This window comes from Eleutherodactylus coqui, chromosome 6 (genome assembly GCF_035609145.1).
Source record: "Eleutherodactylus coqui strain aEleCoq1 chromosome 6, aEleCoq1.hap1, whole genome shotgun sequence".
Lineage (NCBI taxonomy): Eukaryota > Metazoa > Chordata > Amphibia > Anura > Eleutherodactylidae > Eleutherodactylus > Eleutherodactylus coqui.
This window is the reverse complement of record NC_089842.1, coordinates 227,936,185-227,960,014: the sequence shown is the minus strand read 5'-3', so window position 1 is coordinate 227,960,014 and position 23,830 is coordinate 227,936,185. Positions and strand designations below refer to the sequence as shown.

The 23,830-nt window shown below is 44.1% G+C and overlaps 1 protein-coding gene across 4 annotated transcripts in view; it reads right to left on the bottom strand.

Annotated features, from left to right (window-relative positions):
- Positions 1-23,269, bottom strand: part of LOC136633354 (uncharacterized) — a 70,625-nt gene extending 47,356 nt beyond the window's left edge. Inside the window, exons 1-9 of one of the 4 annotated variants that reach the window (XM_066609029.1) lie at positions 23,092-23,264; positions 19,501-19,671; positions 17,929-18,021; positions 17,627-17,707; positions 13,542-13,868; positions 9,472-9,579; positions 9,046-9,138; positions 6,113-6,193; positions 1,896-4,159 (exon numbers count right to left, since the gene is read on the bottom strand). In XM_066609029.1, the coding sequence (XP_066465126.1) occupies positions 2,741-4,159; positions 6,113-6,193; positions 9,046-9,138; positions 9,472-9,579; positions 13,542-13,868; positions 17,627-17,707; positions 17,929-18,021; positions 19,501-19,671 (2,373 nt within the window). In that variant the 5' untranslated portion in view covers positions 23,092-23,264 and the 3' untranslated portion in view covers positions 1,896-2,740. Of the gene's footprint in view, positions 1-1,895; positions 4,160-6,112; positions 6,194-9,045; positions 9,139-9,471; positions 9,580-13,541; positions 13,869-17,626; positions 17,708-17,928; positions 18,022-19,500; positions 19,672-23,091 lie in introns of those variants that run through there. The other 3 variants (XM_066609027.1, XM_066609030.1, XM_066609028.1) reach the window with 3 other exon arrangements.
- Positions 23,270-23,830: the final 561 nt, after the last annotated feature.

Below are 23,830 nucleotides of genomic sequence, written 5' to 3'. Positions count from 1 at the left end.
CGAAATCTGTTGAACCTAAATGCTTAGCACTGAATGAATTAGGAATCTGTCTTCAGAGGAGGGACCGGAACTGTCAGACTCCACCCCCAAGGAGCAGTACCATGACTCAGGCCAAACAGTCACAATTAAACTTTGGTCTAATGTAGGCCAGAAATGGAGTGGGAAATATAAAGTCCTTATGATAGGTTGTCAGAGTGATAACATAATCCAGTAGAACACCAAAAAGGATGAGTCCATGGTACAACTCTTTACAGGGAATTAAACCTGACTTCTCTACTATTAAACAACCAGCATATTAATGTGTTTCAGGAGCCCAATCCCTCCTTCAGAATTGCTGAGTGGAACGCATGTTTTTTAGGATATTTAGGGACATTTCCTCCCCAGCCTGCAGCCAGGTAACCAAAACCACATGCGTTAGACACACCATGTAGGTGCTTAGGTTGTATGAGGTCTAGACATGTGAAGAAGTCAATGTTCTGGGGAACAGGAAACCTGCATGCCATATCTGGCAGGGGAGGAAGGGTCCCTGAAAATGCTGCTGTTCCTGGTGTGTGAGCCGTGGAAACATGCGTTCCACCCAGCAATTCTGAAGAAGGGAGATGTGCCCCCGAAACATTAATATGCTGGTTGCTGTATGAAGAAATCAGGTTTAATTCCCTGGTCTGCCTAATACTTCCTGTAAAGAGCCGCCCCATTGACCCATCATTCTTGGTGGTGATCTGGCATATTCTCTCACGCCCCGTGCAAGCGGAGGTGTATTTGATAACATAAAGAAGCGGGCATAGTAACCCCAGAGCCTACAGTCCTCTGAAGAAAGAGGTGGTAATAGGTGTCACTAAACATCGGCTGCTATAGGGCTGTATTCTATATCCATCATTGGGCACTTCACCAACTAGTGCCTCTCTTCACATACTTATTCCAATGGGCACCTTCCAAGACAGAAGAGTCCTACATACTTATACATGTGCTGTGCTTAGCATGCTGCAAATTAGATGTAGATGCAGCATCTCCGGAGACATTACATTGGCCTAAAAGTAATTGGACCCCTGAGCAAGAATCAAAAATAGCATTTATTTCCATATGTTAATACTCAGGGGGGGCTTCGTTGGCACTAATGACATCAGATACTTCCCGTGGCATACTTTCTACTAACATCTGACAGACTTCAGCTGGTATTTCCCTCCATTCATCCTGCAAATGTCTGGCGAGTTCTCTCAGAGTAGATGGGTGCTGTTTATATTTCCTGACCTGGTATTCTAGTTCATTCCAGAGGGGGTTCATGTTGGGACTCTGCACAGCCAGTCCAATCGGGGAACATTTATATCCTCAAATCAACCTAAAACAGCATTGGATTTGTGACAAGGCGCTTTATATTTTTGGAAGTATGGCTGACCATTTCCAGAGTATTACCACATTATCAGCAGCACATTATTGTCTATAGTCAAGGTACAACTCCATGTCCATGGTTCAACCAACAGACCAAGACGGTGCTACATCAAATATCCCTAGACCATAATGGAACCTACGCGGGCCGATGCATTGGGCTTCATGATGGATGGCTTGTGTGCAGCGGCATAACCCGTATATCCAATAGCATGCAGTTCGCACCATATACTGTAGCGGACACCTCCAGGGGTCGACATCTAATGTAGCATGATTTAACATGCCAATAAGACTCGATCCATTCTACTGATAGAGGGATCAAAATAATTTGGGTAGGATAGTATACGTTCATTAGATAGTATACGTATCGCACATAATGCGCTTAGATACAATGACTCATCAGTCAAAACGACTCTGGCTCTGCAGACAACCCACATCCATGATGGCATTGCTAAATTATCATCTATTGCAAAGGCAAAGAAAAAACAAAATGACTCATTTCTTGGACAAGTATAAGATTTATTAATGATTGCAGAGGTTACAAAGGTTAATTTGCTTAAAGGGCTTGTCACACTTCTAGCAGTTCTGTTGAAGTCCTATTGAAGTGAATGGTACTCAGCCTGCAATACCAACCCAGGCCACTGTACAGTGTACAGAGCTGTCTGCTTCCTGCACAAAATAGCTAGAGGTGGGACATCCTCTTTAAAAGGGGATCCTGCACCAGGACAGAATCTATCACAAAAGATATCTATACAATACCCCAATGATGGTGGGTACAATGCATCCAATAAAAACAACCAATAGACCAGGAATACAAGAGAGTTTCAAGCCTTACTCAGAAATCTTACGATCTACGGCAATATGCCTCTTGTGGCTCTTCTTGGCAGAGGACTCACAAAAGGGAAAAACACGTGGCAAACTATTTTTGTAGCCCTTGATTAGCACTTTAGATAATGCTTCCTCTTCATTGGTATTACCAAGGCTAATGACATACATCCCATAGATAGAGGAACCCAGCCCTGGTTGCTCACATCTTCTCAGCTGTTGTGCTGGACTTCCCTCCCAAGAGCAACTGCATTGTTAGCAAAGAATGGGGTGAGGTATGGGCCCAAAGGTCATGGAAATGGTGTGACGCTTCTGTCCTGAGTGACAAAACTTGGCACCATAAAGGGGCTAATTCTGATCTTTGCAATGTACTCCACTAATTAAGGCATTGGTAGATGTCCTGGTGGCAGGTTCTTATTAATTCTATAGGTATATAACTGCTAATAAGACACATTTGACTTCAAAAAGATCACATTTGTCCTTAAAGCTCATTATTGACATCAATACAAGGTCTTCTGAGAAGCAGAAGATACTAAGCTTGCCAGTTCACTAACCATTTGATCAGCAGAAGGCCCAGTATAATGGCAGAAAGAATAGAGATCATGGATTGTGGCAACACCTTGGTCAGCATGACAAACGCCAGAAGAAACACAAAACCAATAAAAAGTGTGTTGAAGATTGTGTTCCTAGAAGAGGAGTCCCCTTGCTCCAGAGGATTGTCTTGAGCTCCTACAATTGATGGTAGTGCTACTCTATAAGCCCCGTCCGCACTGGAATCGTCTAGGCTTGGACCAGCATTGCTACCCAAATGATGATGAGCTTCTTCAGCATCCGGGCTGGTGTGACTACTCTCATGAGCATTCTCTCGAGCTCCTAAACTTCGTGGCTGTGCTACTCTGCAAGCCCTGTTATCTCTGGAATAGTCTAAGCTTGGATTGCTACCTAGATGATGACAAACTCCTTCAGCTTCTAGGCTGGTGGGACTACTCTCATGAACATTTTCCCGAGCTCCTAAACTTTGTGGCTGTGCTACTCTGCAAGCCCCGTTATCACTGGAATCATCTAGGCTTGGACCAGCATTGCTACCCAAGTGATGATGAGCTTCTTCAAGATCTGGGTTGGTGGGACTACTTTCATGAGCATTTTCTTGAGCTCCTAAACTGTGTGGCTGTGCTATTCTGCAAGCCCTGTCATCTTCAGAATAATCTAGACTTGTACCATCACCACCATCCTGAACATGACTACCTCCATTAGCTTCTGCACTGGTGGGACTACTTGCATGAGCATTGTTTTTGGCACCTCGATCTTTATCAAGATTCCCATGAGCATCGTTATAACCCATCTCCTGGTCAGCACTATCTAGTCTAGTAACACCAGGAGGCTCAGCTAGAAGTTCTCTAGTTTTCAGAGAACCATCGGAACTGCCAATCTTAGATTCTGCACCAGCTGTTCCCATTTCACCAATATCGAGTTCTACTTTGACCCAATTGCCAGGACTGATGCATAAGTCGGATTGTGTCCCACCATATTCATCATTTATATTTGTGACAATCTCCACATTGCAACTGAGACTATCACCTAAAAAAGTGCCTGAAGACCTGGAAACATTGGTTTCTGGAGCAGCAGATGTAAAGGCATCTGCAGGTTCTTCTGAGTTGTCTTCTTCAGCATCACAAATGCATCGGTCTACAATGGACTTGACTATGATTGCGGCCAAGATGGCCACCAAAATACCAAAGGAACATACAGCTTCATCACCCACTAAAAATGCTTCTACACTTGACCATTTTTTCAACATTTCATCTTGAAACTCTTTCAAGAAGGTCTTCTGGTGACAGGTCTTGCTGCAGATGAACCTCACAGCCAAGAAAGACAAGTCACGAATGATCTCCTTTCTTTGATCTTGTTCTTTCAGGAAAATCTCTATCTTATTTCTCGATGCTGAGGTCATCTGTAGGAAATTAATGAGAAGTGAAAAAAATACAGAACAAGCCAAACATATTAAGGATCATCCAAAGTTAGGGTGATCCGATCATCATCGGGACCCCAAAGAAGTCCAAGTTATGGAAATCTCCAACTAACATGGTATTGCTTGGGGTAAACAGGCATCACAGCTCATTCGTGTTGGGAATCAAGGAGGATTACTGACTCTAGAACCCTCAACAATGTCTTCTGCCCCCCAATGGTGTCAAATAGAAAGGCTTCTAGCCGTTCCCGTCATCAGGTTTCTAAAGCTCAATCCCAATTTGTAGATATTGACAAGATAACAGCTCTCCTGTAGAAAATGTATGTAACTAGACCCTATCCCCCTCCATAGAGTTCTTCACGGTGGTTTGTCATATGTCCAGCCTCTGTCCTTCTGGCGTTGTAGTGAAATAGTGGAGGAAAACTAATGCTGGACCTGATCCCATAGTTCTCTACTGGATTGTTCATGGCATACGACACATCAGCTTTGATGCCGAATGCCTCCCTGTGCCGGACAGAAAAACCTTACATGCAGCATTTTTCTGTCCAGGAATGGACACTATACCAGTGCAAAAATGGACCAAAATGGCATCAGTTGGGTTTAGCTCCCATATAAAACCACTGGCCAGACGCAACCGATATATGGGACCCCAACAGAGTGTTACAAATGTAAATTTTGGAGTGTATGTTTGTTCTCGAGGACCAAATCACAAACCTACTATATTATAAGATTTGACACATCTAGTCCTCTGTTATAGTACTAGCATTCATTCATTGCCCTAGAATGTGGGGACTATGTTATAATGTGTGGGCACCACTGGCCTCATTCAGGGCATTCCTAGGTCTGGGCTCCTCTAATATTGTAATAACAGGTATGGCAGTGAATGATTAGGGAGTGGTCAAAGTATTTGAATATGGGTGTAGCTAATATGTAAATCATTTGCTATCCATGTCCCCTACTTAGGGTCCTTTTACATAGGGTGACTGACTGGCACTTAAAAGTCAGGTTTCTGCATTACTGATTTTATAGAGTTTTCGGTCCCTTATGCCCAAAACTATATAAAATCAATATATTCCCCGTGGCACTGGCCCGCCGCAGCATCTGACAGGTGCCATCACCCGGCCAGAAGGCCCAATGACATCCCATAAACCTGTTACGTGGACTTCAAATGGAGAAGCCCTGAGTCAGGTTTACTAGACATCCCTAATGACGTCCCTGCCAGCCTCCTATTGGCTGTAGTGGTCACATGGGTAAATAACTCATGTCACTGCTGCAACCCGAAGTAGACAGCGGAGCAGCGGGCAACTGGAGGTGAGAATTTTGGTTCAGTTTATTACATATAGTGTGTCCCCAACTGCCACCAATGTCAGGGGGTTGTGGAAAATGCCTTTAAAAAGGGTTGTACCAAGGTTATCCATAGGACAGGGGATAACCTCTGAGACCCCCATCAATTTCAAAATCAGAGGTACTGTATTTCCCATTCTCCTCACTGCAGTATTATTAGACCCCCCAAAGTGAGGAGGAGACTGAATGGAGCGCTGGACACACTAGTGGTCCATTCACTTCCTATACGTCTACCGAGTCGGTGCTGCTTGGCTATTTCCATCAGCCCTACTGAAATGAATGGAGTGCAGATGGTGTGTGCTCAGCCAACGCTCCATTCACAGTAATGCCACTGTGAGGGTTGCAGAAGCGACCCCTCAGTGACAAGAGTGGGACACGGGGGTCCAGTTCTCAAGATCAGCGAGGGTCCCAGCGGTGAGCCCCCCACAATCAGCAAGGTATCCCCTATCCTGTGGATAGGGGATAATGTCTAATCTTGGTACAACCACTTTAAATGCCTGACAACGACTGACTGAAGGACAATCGTTATGTGTAGAAGGGCCCTTACTCCCTGAAGTCGTTTCTTATTGGTCGACTATAACGAAGCAGGTTTACCAGTAAGTGTTCCATGAAAGCAGCAAGGTGGAAGACCAGGACCAGGTCGTAGGACTCTTGCAAATTTTGCAGGAATTGTATCTGTAAAAGAAACCATTAAGGACTGTTTTTAGAGAAGTAACACATAGCCGTGTATTTCCCAAAGTACAAGCTGCCGTATATAAGACACCCAACAATTCTAATAAAGGGTGTGAGACGGTGACCGGCAAGGTGCTGGAGGGCAGGTATGTGTCACCTAGGATGCTCTCCTATGCTGCCTTGGGGAGCGCGTGGGCAGATGCGTGCCACCGAGCAGCCTGGGCTCGGTGGAGGAAGCTGGCAGTATAGTGTTAGTAGCATTAAGCCACTAACACGTTGTAGTATGTAAGTGGCTCCAAGCCACATAATCCGGGCCGGCTTTTCCTGGAGTGACCAAAGTGAAGGGTGGGATAGTCACTCCCACGTACCAGGTGGGGCTGGTACCAGGCCTTATAAAGCCTGGGCCTACAGGGCCAGGGGGAGAGCTGAGACCTTTGCAGGTCTGAGAGTCCTGGCTGGCTGCGTGCAGGAGCCATTTTGGGTTACCAGTGTGTAGACAGGGACGCTACATGTTTAGTAAGTGGTCAGACGAGCAGGATTTACTTTATGTTTGCCTGATGTAAAGGCCTGTATTTTGCTTTGTTTGCTTGGAAATAAACCCAGGCAAAGCCTGGACTAAAGACTTTATCCTATGTGTCACTGTCTCTGACTGCTTATGCCCAGGTTGCTACCGATCCTAAACGCTAATCCCTCACAAGGGATATAATGATCTTCACAAAATGTAATGTATTTCAAAGCTCTTTGAGGGACAATATTCTTCGGTGCACCACTGACTTCCTTTGCAGTGATCTGCCTGTGTTGAAATGACAGGATGTATCACACTTCAGGGTCATGGCCGTACTTTGGCTGATCTCTCAGTGGTTGTCACACTTTATAGATGGGTGAGCATAGAATAGGGTGGATCTCATCAGCACCAGGTCAAAACATAAGCTGACAGCAAAGATGAACCGTGGAGATACCTATAAAGTAATTGGTGGCTTTATGTACTTAAGGCGGAGCTACTCCTTTAAAAATATTCATAGCTAATGGATATGTAAAATAAGAAGTTGGGGTCAACTGAGTGGTTGAAGGTCTATAAGCTTCACCAACAAACCCATGAAGACAATGGAGCCCTTCCTGAAGCCAACTGTAGACCAGCTATAATGATGTTCCTTGTCCCAGTCTGGGGGTCCAGAGATTTATGGTTGCCATATACACTGAAGATCTCTGCACTAGGAACTCCTACTCAATAACGGGTTGGTCCACCTTTTTTGGCAATCATAGCTTTCAGACATTGGGGAATAGATTCCACAAGGTACTGAACATCTACAAACACTCAACCCGCCCCGTGCCCGCTGCAGCAGCTCCGTCAGATGGTGCACATTCTGTGGATAAGTAGGAGCAGATCTCACCACCCTTCTCAGCACATCTCAAACACGTCCAAAGGGGTTACAGTCTGGTGAGTTTGGGGGCAGTGTGGAGAATTCCAACTATGCCCTAGTGAATCAAGCTTGATGACACAGAGCGTTGTCCTGAAGAAGGATGCTACTATAGTCAGGGAAGGGGGAAAGGGACTTGTTATTTGTATAGCACCAACTTATTTCGCAGCGCTTTCAGGTAATTTTTTTTATTACCCCCCAGCAAGCTGGGTACTCATTTTACTGACCTCTGAAGAATGGAAGGCTGAGTCAGCCTTGTCACCTGAACCAAGGGGGGATTGAACTCGCAACGTTCTGGCATGACCTTCTGCCATGTGTTCAAGGTCCACTGATGTATTTCCATGCCTCATGCGAGGTGTTGTTGGGGATGACGTGGGGTCATCAGAGGTTCTTGGGCTATTGAAACACAATCGCCACAAGGTATGCCGCATAGTGCCCACTGTTGTAATGCTGGGTCAGTTGGTCTACTGTGGCACGTTGCTGAGATACCAAACGTGCCACCCGGCGCTCGCCTCCAGGATCAACCACATGTGGCCTGCCGCTGTGTGATCTTTTGTCGGATGCCGGTCTATGGTACAACCAATCTTGGTACAGTCTTGATACTGCGGTTCAGAAACAGCCAACAAGTGCGACTGTTTAATAAATACTGGCACCATCCCTCCGGGCACCAACAATCTCCCCGCGGTCAAAGTCACTCAATGGACCACGTTTACCCATGATTGCCAAATGTTGCCTTCTGCTGCGTAGAGGAGAGGACAGTACATTATGTGAGAGCAGATCGTCATGTGGCCATCACATGGTACCGCGTTACTGATCACAAGATGCCACACATCAGCTGTACCTAATGCAGTGATCGTACAGTGTAGATGTACAGGCAGTGGACAAAAATATGGAAACACTGTACCAAATTAATGCCTTAAATTACATGGAATTATAAATCATATTTCCATAAAACATGTAAAGATGGAAGTTAAGTGGAGGTAATATGACACAGATGCTACTGGACAGAGGTGAAGACCTGCACAAGCAACAAGGTTCCATTAGTCAGGGGTTTGAGCCACTCAGTTGCTGTTACCAGCTGGCTCCCTAAACCATCCAGAGCAGGGCAAGAGGTGAAGAAAACACAATTTTTTTGTACTAAGCAGGGGTTAATGATAGAAATCCCATGTAATTTTGTATGGTGTTTCCATATTTTGGTCCACCCCCTACATATAGTAGGTTTACTTGGAGGCAGAGGTGTAACTTGGGCCCCAATGCAAAACCTGTAACAGGGCCCCCAACTATAATGTTTTATTCATAGTGCTGGGCTCCCTATATGGAGAAGAGAGGCCTTATGGGCCCCCTAAGGCTCCTGGGCCCGGGTGTAACCGCATCCTCTATAGTTACGCCCCTGCTTGGAGGTACAAGCAAAATCTACTGTGACACAAGTCATCTTACCTCAGACTTCGATTCAGAGATGGAGAGCACCTTGTGACATAATCCGAACACAAATGTTTCTCCAGATTTGACAAGTTTCTTGCCGCCCGATGCCTGGAGATGCCGAAAGAAGAAATACCACGAGTGTGTTTAGGAATCTGAACAGATTTTCATGACACTTTAGCCTCCAAGTGGTGCTGTTCTACGGTACCTCCTATGACCAGCATATACTAAGGTTTGGCCAATCATACTGCCAAAGGTATAAGTAGAGTTGTCACCTACTCAAGTCCATCCATGGGGCACTCAACTCTGCACCGAGCGTCACCTATTAAGATGGGGACTGGTGAAAGACCGCATGAGCCCCCTGCTTCTATACTTGAGCACCAAAAACCTGTCGGAGGGGGGAGGGGGGGGCATCCTGAAACGTTTTGAGGAATCTCTACTCACCCAGTTATCTGGACAGGGATTCCGAAATATAATCTGCACCCTCTTCCCTTGGTGAGAAACAGTTAGTAGATCAGCCATCACATCAAAAACCTCGATCATCTCCTGAATCTGGGAATAAATTACATCGACCAATATTATGCAGGGGGCAGTATTATAGTAGTTATATTCTTGGAGATATGAGGCAATATTATAGATTTGGACATGGAAGGCAGTATTATAGTAGTTATATTCTTGTACACGGGAGGCAGCATTATAGTAGTTATATTCTTGTACATAGGGGCAGTATTATAGTAGTTATATTCTTGTACATAGGGGGCAGTATTATAGTAGTTATATTCTTGTACATAGGGAGCAGTATTATAGTAGTTATATTCTTGTACATAGGGAGCAGTATTATAGTAGTTATATTCTTGTACACAGGGGGCAGTATTATAGTAGTTATATTCTTGTACATAGGGGGCAGTATTATAGTAGTTATATTCTTGTACATAGGGGGCAGTATTATAGTAGTTATATTCTTGTACATAGCAGCAGTATTATAGTAGTTATATTCTTGTACATAGGGGGCAGTATTATAGTAGTTATATTCTTGTACATAGGGGGCAGTATTATAGTAGTTATATTCTTGTACATAGCAGCAGTATTATAGTAGTTATATTCTTGTACATAGGGGCAGTATTATAGTAGTTATATTCTTGTACATAGGAGCAGTATTATAGTAGTTATATTCTTGTACATAGGGGGCAGTATTATAGTAGGTATATTCTTGTACATAGGGGCAGTATTATAGTAGTTATATTCTTCTACATAGTGGGCAGTATTATAGTAGTTATATTCTTGTACATAGCAGCAGTATTATAGTAGTTATATTCTTGTACATAGGAGGTAGTATTATAGTAGTTATATTCTTGTACATAGGGGGCAGTATTATAGTAGTTATATTCTTGTACATAGGGGGCAGTATTATAGTAGTTATATTCTTGTATATAGGGAGCAGCATTATAGTAGTTATATTCTTGTACATAGGGGGCAGTATTATAGTAGTTATATTCTTGTACATAGGGGGCAGTATTATAGTAGTTATATTCTTGTACATAGCAGCAGTATTATAGTAGTTATATTCTTGTACATAGGGGGCAGTATTATAGTAGTTATATTCTTGTACATAGGGGGCAGTATTATAGTAGTTATATTCTTGTACATAGCAGCAGTATTATAGTAGTTATATTCTTGTACATAGGGGGCAGTATTATAGTAGTTATATTCTTGTACATAGGGGGCAGTATTATAGTAGTTATATTCTTGTACATAGGGAGCAGTATTATAGTAGTTATATTCTTGTACATAGGGGTCAGCATTATAGTAGTTATATTCTTGTACATAGGGGCAGTATTATAGTAGTTATATTCTTGTACATAGGGGGCAGTATTATAGTAGTTATATTCTTGTACATAGGGGGCAGTATTATAGTAGTTATATTCTTGTACATAGGGGCAGTATTATAGTAGTTATATTCTTGTACATAGGGGCAGTATTATAGTAGTTATATTCTTGTACATAGGGGGCAGTATTATAGTAGTTATATTCTTGTACATAGGGGCAGCATTATAGTAGTTATATTCTTGTACATAGGGTCAGTATTATAGTAGTTATATTCTTGTACATAGCAGCAGTATTATAGTAGTTATATTCTTGTACATAGGGGCCAGTATTATAGTAGTTCTATTCTTGTACATAGGGGGCAGTATTATAGTAGTTATATTCTTGTACATAGGGGGCAGTATTACAGTAGTTATATTCTTGTACATAGGGGTCAGCATTATAGTAGTTATATTCTTGTACATAGGAGCAGTATTATAGTAGTTATATTCTTGTACATAGGAGCAGTATTATAGTAGTTATATTCTTGTACACAGGGGGCAGTATTATAGTAGTTATATTCTTGTACATAGGGGTCAGCATTATAGTAGTTATATTCTTGTACACAGGGGGCAGTATTACAGTAGTTATATTCTTGTACATAGGGGTCAACATTATAGTAGTTATATTCTTGTACATAGCAGCAGTATTATAGTAGTTATATTCTTGTACATAGGGGGCAGTATTATAGTAGTTATATTCTTGTACATAGGGGCAGTATTATAGTAGTTATATTCTTGTACATAGGGGGCAGTATTATAGTAGTTATATTCTTGTACATAGGGGTCAGCATTATAGTAGTTATATTCTTGTACATAGGGGCAGTATTATAGTAGTTATATTCTTGTCCATATGGGCAGTATTATAGTAGTTATATTCTTGTCCATATGGGCAGTATTATAGTAGTTATATTCTTGTCCATATGGGCAGTATTATAGTAGTTATATTCTTGTCCATAGGGGGGCACTATTATAGTAGTTATATTCTTGTATATAGGAGCAGTATTATAGCAGTTATATTACTGTACATAGGGGGCAGTATTATCGTAGTTATATTCTTGTACATAGGGGGCAGTATTATAGCAGTTATATTCTTGTACATAGGAGCAGTATTATAGCAGTTATATTCTTGTACATAGGAGCAGTATTATAGTAGTTATATTCTTGTACATAGGGGGCAGTATTATAGTAGTTATATTGTTGTACATAGGAGGTAGTATTATAGTAGTTATATTCTTGTACATAGGAGGTAGTATTATAGTAGTTATATTCTTGTACATAGGGGGCAGTATTATAGTAGTTATATTCTTGTACATAGCAGCAGTATTATAGTAGTTATATTCTTGTATAGAGGAGCAGTATTATAGTAGTTATTTTCTTGTACATAGGGGGCAGTATTATAGTAGTTATATTCTTGTACATAGGGAGCAGTATTAGAGTAGTTATTTTCTTGTACATAGGGGGCAGTATTATAGTAGTTATATTCTTGTACATAGGGAGCAGTATTATAGTAGTTATATTCTTGTACATAGGGGGCAGTATTATAGTGGTTATATTCTTGTACATAGGGGGCAGTATTATAGTAGTTATATTCTTGTACATAGGGGGCAGTATTATAGTAGTTATATTCTTGTACATAGAAGCAGTATTATAGTAGTTATATTCTTGTACATAGAAGCAGTATTATAGTAGTTATATTCTTGTACATAGGGAGCAGTATTATAGTAATTATATTCTTGTACATAGGGAGCGGTATTATAGTAATTATATTCTTGTACATAGGGGGCAGTATTATAGTAGTTATATTCTTGTACATAGGGGGCAGTATTATAGTAGTTATATTCTTGTACATAGGGGGCAGTATTACAGTAGTTATATTCTTGTACATAGGGGGCAGTATTATAGTAGTTATATTCTTGTACATAGGGGGCAGTATTATAGCAGTTATATTCTTGTACATAGGGGGCAGTATTATAGTAGTTATATTCTTGTACATAGGAGGCAGTATTATAGTAGTTATATTCTTGTACATAGGGGGCAGTATTATAGTAGTTATATTCTTGTACATAGGGGGCAGTATTATAGTAGTTATATTCTTGTACATAGGGGGCAGTATTACAGTAGTTATATTCTTGTACATAGGGGGCAGTATTATAGTAGTTATATTCTTGTACATAGGGGGCAGTATTATAGCAGTTATATTCTTGTACATAGGGGGCAGTATTATAGTAGTTATATTCTTGTACATAGGAGCAGTATTATAGTAGTTATATTCTTGTACATAGGGGGCAGTATTATAGTAGTTATATTCTTGTACATAGGGGGCAGTATTATAGTAGTTATATTCTTGTACATAGGAGGTAGTATTATAGTAGTTATATTCTTGTACATAGGGGGCAGTATTATAGTAGTTATATTCTTGTACATAGGGGGCAGTATTATAGTAGTTATATTCTTGTCCATGGGGGGCAGTATTATAGTAGTTATATTCTTGTCCATGGGGGGCAGTATTATAGAATTCCTGTTCTATTCCTCACTGTGACTGCTTTACCACTGTTGTCAATACAACTAGTCACTGGATTTGCTCTTTAATAACCAATAGTTGAAAACTGCATTTTAATAGATAATACAGATTTCTTTCTTGCTTCTCACCTGCTTTGTCTGATCATCCTGAGTCTTTTCCTTTTCAGCTTTATAGTCAAAACTGCTGGTGCTCCCGACAGAAGTTGCCAGCTCAGCTGCCACCAATGCCACCAAAGCCCCAACCACCATGCAATCCAACTTCTGTTGGCCAATAAAAGCTGCTCCAACTTTCTCAGTCAAGATCCTGTTGAGTTCCTTACAGTAGTCATTGACTAGATTCTCTTCGGAATAGCTGAGGAACTGAGCGGCTGTCATGCAGAGCTCCTGCACATTGGCCTTATGTTTTGGATGAGGACCACAAAGGGATTGGAGTGAGTCTTGATACTTTTCATCTGTCTGCAGGTTACAAGAGTGAAATCATGTCATGGAGAATTGTAAAATCCATGGAGTTATGGGAGGACTCATAGCGTCCAGTCGCATAGTTTCCACAAATTCAGAACACGGAAACAGTGCCACTCTTGTGCATAGGTTGGATCTGGTACTGCAGCATAAGTGAATGGAGCTAAGCTTCAATATCAAATGCAACCGATGGGCAAGAATGGATCTGCTTCTGAAAGACAGCAGCTGTCTTTTCCTATCTCATACCAACCCTTTAAAGTGTGCTCCAGACAGAAACCAGAAAGGTGATAACTGCGAGTACACTATCAGACATCTGGTAGGAGTCTCTGATCAGCATCAAAGAGGTACAGGTGCTTTGGACTTTTTTTTTTGGTGGGAACATTTTGGTGTCCCAGGGGTCACTAGAGCTACAGACCGAGTGAGTAAAACGCTCATTGGATTGCTGTCTGTCTTGAGGTTCACTATGGGGTACTATTACTACTTGGTCTACTAACAGGGGACACCATTACTACTGGAGCCACTATGGAGGAGTCACTATTAGTATTGGGCCCACAATGGAGGGGTTAGTATTAATATTGGGCCCACTATGGAGGGGTCACTATTAGTATTGGGCCCACTATGGAGGAGTCACTATTAGTATTGGGCCCACAATGGAGGGGTTAGTATTAATATTGGGCCCACTATGGAGGGGTCAGTATTAGTATCGGCCCACTATGGTGGAGTCACTATTAGTATTGGGCCCACTATGGAGGGGTCAGTATGAGTATTGGGCCCACTATGGAGGGGTCAGTATTAGTATTGGGCACACTATGGAGGGGTCAGTATTAGTATTTGGCCCACTATGGATGGGTCAGTATTAGTATTGGGCCCACTATGGATGGGTCAGTATTAGTATTGGGCCCACTATCGAGGGGTCAGTATTAGTATTGGGCCCACTATCGAGGGGTCAGTATTAGTATTGGGCCCACTATCGAGGGGTCAGTGTTAGTATCGGGCCCACTATGGAGGGATCACTATTAGTATTGGGCCCACTATGGAGGGATCACGATTAGTATTGGGCCCACTATGGAGGGGTCACTATTAGTATTGGGCCCACTATGGAGGGGTCACTATTAGTATCGGGCCCACTATGGAGGAGTCACTATTAGTATTGGGCCCACTATGGAGGGGTCACTATTAGTATTGGGCCCACTATGGAGGGGTCACTATTAGTATTGGGCCCACTATGGAGGGGTCACTATTAGTATCGGGCCCACTATGGAGGAGTCACTATTAGTATTGGGCCCACTATGGAGGGATTACGATTAGTATTGGGCCCACTATGGAGGGATCACGATTAGTATTGGGCCCACTATGGAGGGGTCACTATTAGTAATGGGCCCACTATGGAGGAGTCACTATTAGTATTGGGCCCACTATGCAGGGGTCACTATTAGCATTGGGCCCACTATGGAGGGGTTACTATTAGTACTGGGCCCACTATGGAGGGGTTACTATTAGTACTGGGCCCACTACGGAGGGGTCAGTATTAGTATTGGGCCCACTATGGAGGGGTCAGTATTAGTATTAGGCCCACTATGGAGGGGTCAGTATTAGTATTGGGCCCACTATGGAGGGGTCAGTATTAGTATTGGGCCCACTATGGAGGGGTCAGTATAAGTATTGGGCCCACTATGGAGGGGTCAGTATAAGTATTGGGCCCACTATGGAGGAGTCAGTATAAGTATTGGGCCCACTATGGAGGGGTCAGTATTAGTATTGGGCCCACTATGGAGGAGTCAGTATAAGTATTGGGCCCACTATGGAGGGGTCAGTATTAGTATTGGGCCCACTATGGAGGAGTCAGTATAAGTATTGGGCCCACTATGGAGGGGTCACTATTAGTATCGGGCCCACTATGGAGGAGTCACTATTAGTATCGGGCCCACTATGGAGGGATCACTATTAGTATTGGGCCCACTATGGAGGGGTCACTATTAGTATTGGGCCCACTATGGAGGGGTCACTATTAGTAATGGGCCCACTATGGAGGAGTCACTATTAGTATTGGGCCCACTATGCAGGGGTCACTATTAGCATTGGGCCCACTATGGAGGGGTTACTATTAGTACTGGGCCCACTATGGAGGGGTTACTATTAGTACTGGGCCCACTATGGAGGGGTCAGTATTAGTATTGGGCCCACTATGGAGGGGTCAGTATTAGTATTGGGCCCACTATGGAGGGGTCAGTATTAGTATTGGGCCCACTATGGAGGGGTCAGTATTAGTATTGGGCCCACTATGGAGGGGTCAGTATTAGTATTGGGCCCACTATGGAGGGGTCAGTATTAGTATTGGGCCCACTATGGAGGGGTCACTATTAGCATTGGGCCCACTATGGAGGGGTTACTATTAGTACTGGGCCCACTATGGAGGGGTCAGTATTAGTATTGGGCTCACTACGGAGGGGTCAGTATTAGTATTGGACCCACTATGGAGGGGTCAGTATTAGTATTGGGCCCACTATAGAGGGGTCAATATTAGTATTGGGCCCACTATGGAGGGGTCAGTATTAGTATTGGGCCCACTATGGAGGGGTCAGTATTAGTATTGGGCCCACTATGGAGGGGTCAGTATTAGTATTGGGCCCACTATGGAGGGGTCAGTATTAGTATTGGGCCCACTATGGAGGGGTCAGTATTAGTATTGGGCCCACTATGGAGGGGTCACTATTAGCATTGGGCCCACTATGGAGGGGTTACTATTAGTACTGGGCCCACTATGGAGGGGTCAGTATTAGTATTGGGCCCACTACGGAGGGGTCAGTATTAGTATTGGACCCACTATGGAGGGGTCAGTATTAGTATTGGGCCCACTATAGAGGGGTCAATATTAGTATTGGGCCCACTATGGAGGGGTCAGTATTAGTATTGGGCCCACTATGGAGGGGTCAGTATTAGTATTGGGCCCACTATGGAGGGGTCAATATTAGTATTGGGCCCACTATGGAGGAGTCAGTATTAGTATTGGGCCCACTATGGAGGAGTCAGTATTAGTATTGGGCCCACTATGGAGGGGTCACTATTAGTATTGGGCCCACTATAGAGGGGACAGTATTAGTATTGGGCCCACTATGGAGGAGTCAGTATTAGTATTGGGCCCACTATGGAGGGGTCACTATTAGTATTGGGCCCACTATGGAGGGGTCACTATTAGTATTGGGCCCACTATAGAGGGGACAGTATTAGTATTGGGCCCACTATGGAGGAGTCAGTATTAGTATTGGGCCCACTATGGAGGGGTCACTATTAGTATTGGGCCCACTATAGAGGGGACAGTATTAGTATTGGGCCCACTATGGAGGAGTCAGTATTAGTATTGGGCCCACTATGGAGGGGTCACTATTAGTATTGGGCCCACTATGGAGGGGTCACTATTAGTATTGGGCCCACTATGGAGGGGTCACTATTAGTATCGGGCCCACTATGGAGGGGTCACTATTAGTACTGGGCCCACTATGGAGGGGTCACTATTAGTATTGGGCCCACTATAGAGGGCTCACTATTACAGACACATCTCAATGGTTCTAATGTGTTGGGTATTTTGTGTAAAATGCCTGTAAAATGCGTGGAGGGTTTTATTACGGATGGAGGGGGGCCCATTTCACTCTTCCCCTTAGGCAGTATAAAGGCTTGGGGCGCCCCTCGACAGAAGATAGATTAAGTTGGAATTCACCTTTTAAGGTGGAAATAATTTTTACATTACTTCTACTCACCAAACAGACGCTGACAAAGCCTGTCAAGTTGAAGCTCGAGGAAAGACGGGAGATTTCTGAGGGACTGAGCAACACACGGATCTGCAATACAGAGAAAAGAGGGGATTTGGGGACATGCGGGATCTTGAGGAATCTGGGATGAGAGTGATCACCTCTGTGCCTGTAATGAGACCTTTCTTGATCACCATATATTTTCTTAAGCTACATGGGTTACTCATACTCATGTCTATGGGAAGCTTTGATTGCAAAGCTCCTTGGGTCCAGCTCCTCATCCTATCCTACCCCCAGACGATGCTCCTCACCTCCCACTCAGTCCCCGTGGCGTCCATTATGGCAAACACCTTGGTAGACACTCCATGTTGGAATATGCTCTTCTCTTGGACAGCGCCACCACCCTGTATAGACAAGAAAAAAGTCATGATAATCTGGAGGTGTTAGTAGCCGCATCTTAAGAATGAATTAGGAAGCTGTATGGTCGAACTTAGCTTACGTGCGACTCGTGCAATCTCATAGGGCCCTGGCCAACAGCTTGTAAGGGGGAACCAGTTGTATTTAAGATGGGGGCGATCTCCCCCCTTAAAAGAGAAGAAGGTGGATCCAGAAAACTACAGGCCTGTGAGCCTGACTTCTATACCGGGAAAGATCCTTGAACAAATTATTAAACAACATGTATGCAAGTACTTGGATGAAAATGGAGTAATTAACCAGAGCCAGCATGGGTTTGTAACAAACAAGCCATGCCAGACGAATCTAATTCCCTTCTATCATAGAATCAGCGACTGGCTTGATCAGAGAAATGCTGCACATCCAAGTGGAAAAATGTATCAAGTGGGATACCACAAGGCTCTGTCCTAGGCCCAGTGTTGTTCAACATTTTTATAAATCATCTGGAGGAGGGAATTGAGGGAAACTGATCAAATTTGCCGTCAACACAAAGCTAGGAGGGATAGCTAACACTAGGGAACAGAGAGAAAGTATTCAAAAACATGTCGAAAAGCTGGCACAGTGAGCGGCGACTAACAGAATGGTATATTTACCAAGGAGAAATGCAAGGTCCCACATCTGGGCAAATAACATGAAAAAAGCACATACAGAATGGGAGGAATTGAGCCAAGCAGCAGCACATGTGAAAAAGACTTGAGTGTACTAATAGATTACAAACTGAACATGGGTCAACAGTGTGATGCAGCAGCAAAAAGGCAAACACAATTCTGGGATGCATTAAGGGAAGCATAGAGTCTAGATCATGTGAGGTAATTATCCCCCTCTACTCTTCCTTAGTCAGACCTCATCTGGAATACTGTGTCCAGTTCTGGGCACCTCAATTTAAAAAGACTTTACCAAGATGGTGAGCGGTCTGCAAATCATGTTCTATGAGGAATGGGAAAAGGATCTGGGAATGTTTTTCTTGCAAAAAAGAAGGCTGAGAGGAGACTTAATAGCTGTCTACAAATATCTGAAGGGCTGTCACAGTGCAGAAGGATCAGCCCTATTCCCATCTGTCCAAGGAAAGACTAGCAGCAATGGGATGAAACTGAAAGGGAGGAGACAGATTAGATATTAGACAGGGAGGGAGATCAATGAGTGGAACAGGTTACCACGGGAGGTGGGGAGTTCTCCTTCAATGGAAGTGTTCAAACAAAAGGCTGGACCGACATCTGTCTGAGATGATTCCGTGAATCCTGCATTGAGCAGGGGGTTAGACCCGATGACCCTGGAGGTCCCTTCCAACTCTACCAGTCTATGAGGACCCAATTGAGAAACCCACAAGTGAATAAAAGATGAAGAGTCCAAACTAGGGGGCAGCATTTTTGTTCCAACCCCCCCATTTGACCCCCAGTTTCTAAAGTGCATTGCTCACATAGACCTCTTACCTCCTCTGTTCTTGGGTTTCCTCCCAAGATGTTGAGCAGATGGAGTTGAGTATTTTGGTTGGTGACAACGTAGAGGCGACTTTTACTCCCTCGGGGGAACGTCAGAGGAACCTCATGTTGTTTTACTGAGCAATCGTTCTGTAACTCCAACACCGAGACCCTGGAGTCCATCTGTGCCAAATGGATGAGAGGCTTCATGTATCACCAAGACAGAAACTGTAGACTGGTGTATCTAATCCTCTCATGTGCGATACTGTCTGCTGAGCTGTGTATCTAATCCTATCCTGTGTGATACTGTCTGCTGAGCTGTGTATCTAATCCTATCCTGTGTGATACTGTCTGCTGAGCTGTGTATCTAATCCTATCCTGTATGATACTGTCTGCTGAGCTGTGTATCTAATCCTATCCTGTGTGATACTGTCTGCTGAGCTGTGTATCTAATCCTATGCTGTGTGATGCTGTCTGCTGAGCTGTGTATCTAATCCTATCCTGTGTGATACTGTGTACTGAGCTGTGTATCTAATCCTATCCTGTGTGATACTGTCTGCTGAGCTGTGTATCTAATCCTCTCGTGTGATACTGTCTGCTGAGCTGTGTATCTAATCCTATCCTGTATGATACTGTCTGCTGAGCTGTGTATCTAATCCTATCCTGTGTGATACTGTCTGCTGAGCCGTGTATCTAATCCTATCCTGTGTGATACTGTCTGCTGAGCTGTGTATCTAATCCTATCCTGTGTGATACTGTCTGCTGAGCCGTGTATCTAATCCTATCCTGTGTGATACTGTCTGCTGAGCCGTGTATCTAATCCTATCCTGTGTGATACTGTCTGCTGAGCTGTGTATCTAATCTTATCCTGTGTGATACTGTCTGCTGAGCTGTGTATCTAATCATGTGTGATACCGTCTGCTATTCTCCTGTATCTAATCCTACAATGTGTGATACTCTGAGGGTAAAGGGTTAATATCCGGATGGCTCCGCCTAGGTGTTGCTTCCATTAGTCCTCATCAGAGGTGACTGCACTTTAGTTGCTATATGGGGACTGCGGCCAAAGATGCCTCGTTACTCTGCAGTCCCCGTTAATAGCGGCCGTGTCGTGACTTGGCGTTCCGTGTGTCCGAGCGCAGTGGGCGGTGCACATGGCAGGTCGGATTCTCCTCTGTGATCCGGATGACAATGGGGCATGCTGGGACTTTTTGTGTCAAAAAAAAATAAAATAAAATAAAAAATTGCATGTCTGACAAGCCCCATTAACCCCTTAGTGTCGCGGCCTATTTTGGCCATAAGGAAGTGCCGATTTTTAGGGGATTTTCTTCACCACTTTTTAAAAATCAGAACTTATCATTTTTCCGTCGGCCGTACGAGCGTTTTTTTTTTTTGCGTGACGAGCTGTAGTTTTTATTTGTACCATTTTGGGGCACATATGACTTTTTTGATCACTTTTATTACACTTTTTGGGAGGTGAAATGAACATAAAAAGTTTTTTTTTCTTAATACAGCGTTTGCTGTGCGGGATAAGGGCGCGTTCACACGGGCGTATATCAGCCGGGTTTTCACGCCCGGCTGATATATGCTGCCCCTCTGATGCATTGGCTTATAATGCATCAGTACACAGGGGAGTATTTCCGCAACGTAAAAGCGCCCGACCGAGAGGTACTGCGCCGGCGGGAGAAGCTGCATAGACTCCTATGGGAGCCAATGACAGCTGCCAGAGAATGGAGGTGGGACAGAGTTTAGCAGTGTGACTGCTAAACTCCGTCCCCCTTGTTTTCTCCTCTCCGCCCCCTGCCGGCTGTTTGCAATGGGAGGGGGCGGGATAGGGCGGGGCTATCGACCGCTCTGCCCCCTCCCATTGCAAACAGCCGGAGGGGAGGAGAGAGGAGGTGAGCTGGCGAGGGGGAGGGAAAGTGTCTCCCCAGGCCCCACGGCATTGCGGCCTTGGCGTATATGCGCCGGACCCTTTGCCGTTCAGGCGTTTTTACGGCGCCAGCGGGTGCATGTAAAACGCCTACAGCCGTGTAAGTAGGCTCTAGGGGCGCGTTCACACGTGTGGAATTATTGCGCAAGACGCTACAAAGATGGAGAAGATTCTGCACCAAATCTGCCTGTACACTTGTGGGTCGTGGAGGGGAAACCCACGGCAGCAGCAGATGGAACTGCGTCTTTAGGGCGGCTTCTCACGAGCAGAAGCAGATTTGCGCACAACTGAGTGCTGCATCTTTGCGGAATAAACGATGCCTTTTTGCACGCGCATCGGCCTATTTTACCGTACCTTTTCGCCCGCAGAGCATGCGTATTTGTGCGCAGCAAACGTGACGCACCAGTGAAAATGGCTAACGAGTCCCAGATGTGTTCTGTTTGCAGCGGAACTCTGCAGGGTATCACGCGTCGCCTTGCATATTTTGCGCACATTTGATCACCCCCCCGCTTGGCTTTTATAGGAACCTTTGGTGCACAAAATGTGAGCGCAAAATACGGAAATGTGAATGAACCAATTGTAATTAATGCGTCTACCCTCTGCGTATTGCGAGCGCAAAGACATCCGTGTGAAGGGGCCGTAGGTGCGGCTCGCACAAATACTCCACAAATGTGAAAAGCCCCTAAAAAGTGTGTTCAATTTATTGTATGGGTCGTTACGGATGCGGCGATACCAAGCGTGCGGGTTTTTAAATTTTACATATTTTTTTTTAACAAAGAGGAGAAACCGTGTAAAAAGTTTTTTTCTCCAGTTTTTAAATATTTGTTATGACCCCGCAATACTCTGATCGCACTGATAATACACTGCAGTACTTCTGGCCATGGCAGATCCAAAGTCTGGTGGCTGGTTGCAATTAGCCCATTATGATTACATGACAGAGGGCGGGAGCGCCCTCTCTCTGTGAACCCTTTACATGCCAAGATCAACATTGATCACAGCATGTAAGGGGTTAACAACGGGGATCGGCGTTCTCACTGATCTCAGCTGTCACCATCCATAAGGCATAACTGTAGTCAGCAGGAGCTGCTTCCCACCAGGGTGTACAGACCGCACCCGGATGTGTGGATAAGCCCTAATGCACAAGCAGTGTATATAATATACATGGCTACACATCCACGGACATAAACACACGCATGACACACGTCTGACACACATACAGTGTATATAATATACATGACACACATCTGACGCACACGCAGTGTATACAATATACATAACACACGTATGACGCACATACAGTGTATACGATATACATGGATATGTACACGCACATGACACACGTATGACGTATATACAATATACATGTACAAACATGACACATGTCTGATGCACATACAGTGTATACAATATACATGACACACGTCTGACGTATATACAATATACATGTACACACATGACACACGTCTGACGCACATACAGTGCATACAATATACATGGACATATACACACACGACACACGTATGACGTATATACAATATACATGACACACGTCTGACGCACATACAGTGCATACAATATACATGGACATACACACACGACACACGTATGACGTATATACAATATACATGTACACACACATGACACCCGTGTGCAGTAAGCTGTTTCGCACTTACATCTCCTCTCGCTGTAGTTATTACGCAGTCTGCTGTTCCTCCAGGATTAGTTTCTCTTTCATTTCTTGTAAGTCTCACACCTTTAACCCCTTCCCTGCCGGGCGCAGCTTGCTTAACCCCTTAGTGACCGGCCTGTTATATAGCGTAAGTACCGGGTGATCTTCATCGTCACATTATAGGAGCCAGAGCTCGCTGTCAGCCGTATGAGGACTCGTGTCTGTGGGACGACTTGTATATCACCGGAAGCACTCTGGGTAACATATAATGTGTTGTATATCTTACCCGCCGCACTCTGGGGAACATATAATGTGTTGTATATCTTACCCGCCGCACTCTGGGGGACATATAATGCGTTGTATATCTTACCCGCCGCACTCTGGGGGACATATAATGCGTTGTATATCTTACCCACCGCACTCTGGGGGACATATAATGCGTTGTATATCTTACCCGCCGCACTCTGGGGGACATATAATGCGTTGTATATCTTACCCGCCGCACTCTGGGGGATATATAATGCGTTGTATATCTTACCCGCCGCACTCTGGGTAACATATAATGTGTTGTGTCTTACCGGCCGCGCTCCTGGGAACATTTAATCCGTTGTATATGTGACGGTCCGCCCTCCGGGGGACATATAACGTGTTGTGCATTACCGGGTGCACTCTGGGGGACATATAATGTGTTATATATTTCTGGCCACCCTCTGGGGGACATGTTATGTGCTGTATCTTACCGG